The sequence below is a fragment of the Palaemon carinicauda genome, chromosome 41 (genome assembly GCF_036898095.1).
Source record: "Palaemon carinicauda isolate YSFRI2023 chromosome 41, ASM3689809v2, whole genome shotgun sequence".
Classification (NCBI taxonomy): Eukaryota; Metazoa; Arthropoda; class Malacostraca; order Decapoda; family Palaemonidae; genus Palaemon; species Palaemon carinicauda.
Window position 1 is genome coordinate 57,675,777 of NC_090765.1, and position 2,719 is coordinate 57,678,495.

At 34.4% G+C, this 2,719-nt stretch overlaps 2 protein-coding genes across 2 annotated transcripts in view; one reads left to right on the forward strand and one right to left on the reverse strand.

Moving 5' to 3' along the window:
- The window catches only part of LOC137632681 (methyltransferase-like protein 22), a 533,866-nt gene that overhangs the window by 205,159 nt on the left and 325,988 nt on the right, over nucleotides 1–2,719 (reverse strand). The gene's annotated exons all lie outside the window — the stretch shown is intronic.
- The window catches only part of LOC137632679 (uncharacterized), a 38,594-nt gene that overhangs the window by 3,891 nt on the left and 31,984 nt on the right, over nucleotides 1–2,719 (forward strand). The window contains exon 3 of the mRNA XM_068364765.1: nucleotides 1,669–1,747. Within this exon, the coding sequence (XP_068220866.1) occupies nucleotides 1,669–1,747 (79 nt within the window). The remainder of the gene's footprint in view (nucleotides 1–1,668; nucleotides 1,748–2,719) is intronic.

Genomic DNA, 2,719 nt, shown 5'->3' on the forward strand with positions numbered 1-2,719 from the left:
TAGTTAGATCCCGCTGCATATTTGAAGCACACACAAATTAAAGAACACAGTAACCCTTATTAAACTCTCCCGGCGAAAGAATCAGATATTCTCTTGGGTAGGTTACGTAACTTTAGTAAGTTGCGTAACTTTAAACACGGGGGGGGGGGGGGGGTTCATTACAAATTCCATGGACCACTTAGCTTTCGGGCCTCATCCATTATCTTTTAAAAATATCTCGTTTTTTGTTTATGAAGAAAAGTGTTGTCATTGTTGTTTTATCTGGAAGTTGCTCAAACATTTGAGACTCGTTAATATTCTCTAATGGAAGTGTGGTTTTAAGAATCGTTGCATATACGCACGTACAAAAATGTGTATGGAAATACACATTTAAAGGCTTAGAGGCCTCTCATGAATGGCAGAGGCAAGGGACAGTGACATTGACCTTGTAAGCAGGACAATACCTTAGAGACTGATCATATATTCTGTGATCAGCACCCAACCCACTCTCCACGCAAGCTAGGACCATGGAGCGCCAGGCAATGGCTGCTGATGACTCAGCGGATAGACCTATAGGCTCTCCCAAACCCCGCAACCTTAGCTCACAAGGATGGTAAGGTTGCAGACACTAAAGGCACAAACAAGTCTGAGCGGGACTCGAACCCCCGGCTGGCCAACATTAGGCAGAGACGTTACCAATTAGGTCACAACAACCCTACAATCAACTTGGTTAGATGTTTGTGTCTTTCAATATTCTTCTTCTTCTATCCTATCGTTATCCCTACACTAAGGGGTCGGTTGCCTGATTGCAGTCTCTCCAACGCCCTCTTTCAAAGGCATCCTCTACCACCAAACGTCTTCTCTCCATATCATCTTTCATCTTATCTCGCCATCTAATTCACTTGCGTCCTCCAATGTACTTCCCATAATATTCTATACGTTTTATAAGAGAAATCACATTTAAGGATATTAATAAATCAAGAAGTTAAGAGTTCATTGCTTGCTAGTGGTTGATAATATAAAGACTGAAACGTTGCTCATGAATGGCAGCTGCAAGGGCCAGTGACAGTGCCTAGGCTCCGCCCAAAAGCCCTCACCCTTAGCTCACAAGGATAGCAATGTTGCAGACATTACAAGAAACTATTGAACTTGAGCGGGTCTCAAACCCCAATACAGCTGATCGCAAGGCAAGGACGTTTCCAATAGTCTACCCAAAACCTCGTACAAAGACACAGGTAGGTTCAAATTTCATAGCTGATAACTTATGTCACCACGAAGAAGGGCAGATTTCATTGAGGGAATCTCTCCTATATAATATAGAGTAAGTTTTTGGCTATATATTCAAATGTATAACCATATAATATCTTTCCGGTCACGCTCAGCAAGCGTATACTCGGTCTCTCCCTTTACCTCAGGTACGGGGGAGAAGGAGTAGTCATACCTAGGTGATAAGGCTTGTAGCTAAAAAGGGGGGAAGGAATAGTCATACCTAGGTGATAAGGCTTGCAGCTAGAGAGGGGGAGAGGGTGGTGTGAAGGGTTGAATCCATGTGTGTGTGTTTGTGTAAGTGTATCTATCAAAAGACTTATCTGTGTTATTTGACAGCTCACATACATTAGTGGACGAATATTGCATAATTTTCATTCATACGAATTATCTGTTTAATTACACAATACTTTTCTTTCACAGGTACAATAGTTCACGTGTCTTTTCTCTCGACATTCATGTGGCTGAATGTCGTTTGTGTAGATATTTGGTATTACGTTGGGTAAGTGAACTTCCAATATATTTTTGCATAAATGAATGCCCTTTCTATGCACATAGACAGTTGCGCGCGCGTGCGTGTTGCACACAACAACACACGCACTCTCTCTCATATACATACACATGTATATGTATCCATATATACACTTACATAATAATAAGTATGCCTATACTTTTTTAAATAAATTAATACCCTTCCCAAGCATATGCATAGACGCACGAGCGTGTGTGTCACACACAAACACTGAAACATATAAATATATAAGTTCATACACATATACATATACATATAGCTATCCAATTATCTATGTATATATATATACATATATATATATATATATATATATATATATATATATATATATATATATATATATATATATATATATATATATATATATATATACTGTATATCTATATATATGTATATATATATATATATATATATATATATATATATATATATATATATATATATACATATATATATAATAATAATAAAAGCATATATTCCGTGCGTATATATATATACAGTATATATATATATATATATATATATATATATATATATATATATCTATATATATATATATATATATATATATATATATATATATATATATACATATATATATAGATATATATATATATATATATATATATATATATATATATATATATATATATATATATATATATATATACATTGTTTCTGTGTTTGCCGTTTCTTTTTTTATAATTTCAATTTACATTTACAATTCTAAAGATCATGAGGTCGAGAGCTTGCTGAATAAATAATTGTTGGTAATCTATGTAATCAAGGCGAATCAACGAGTGAAATAAAAAATGTCCAATCGTAAAAAAAAAAAAAAAATGAAATTAAGAATTCAAATTTTAAAAAAACATTCCTGTTCACACGATTTTCGTCAAAATAACTAATATAGAAACTGGGAAAATCATACCCTAAACCGTACAG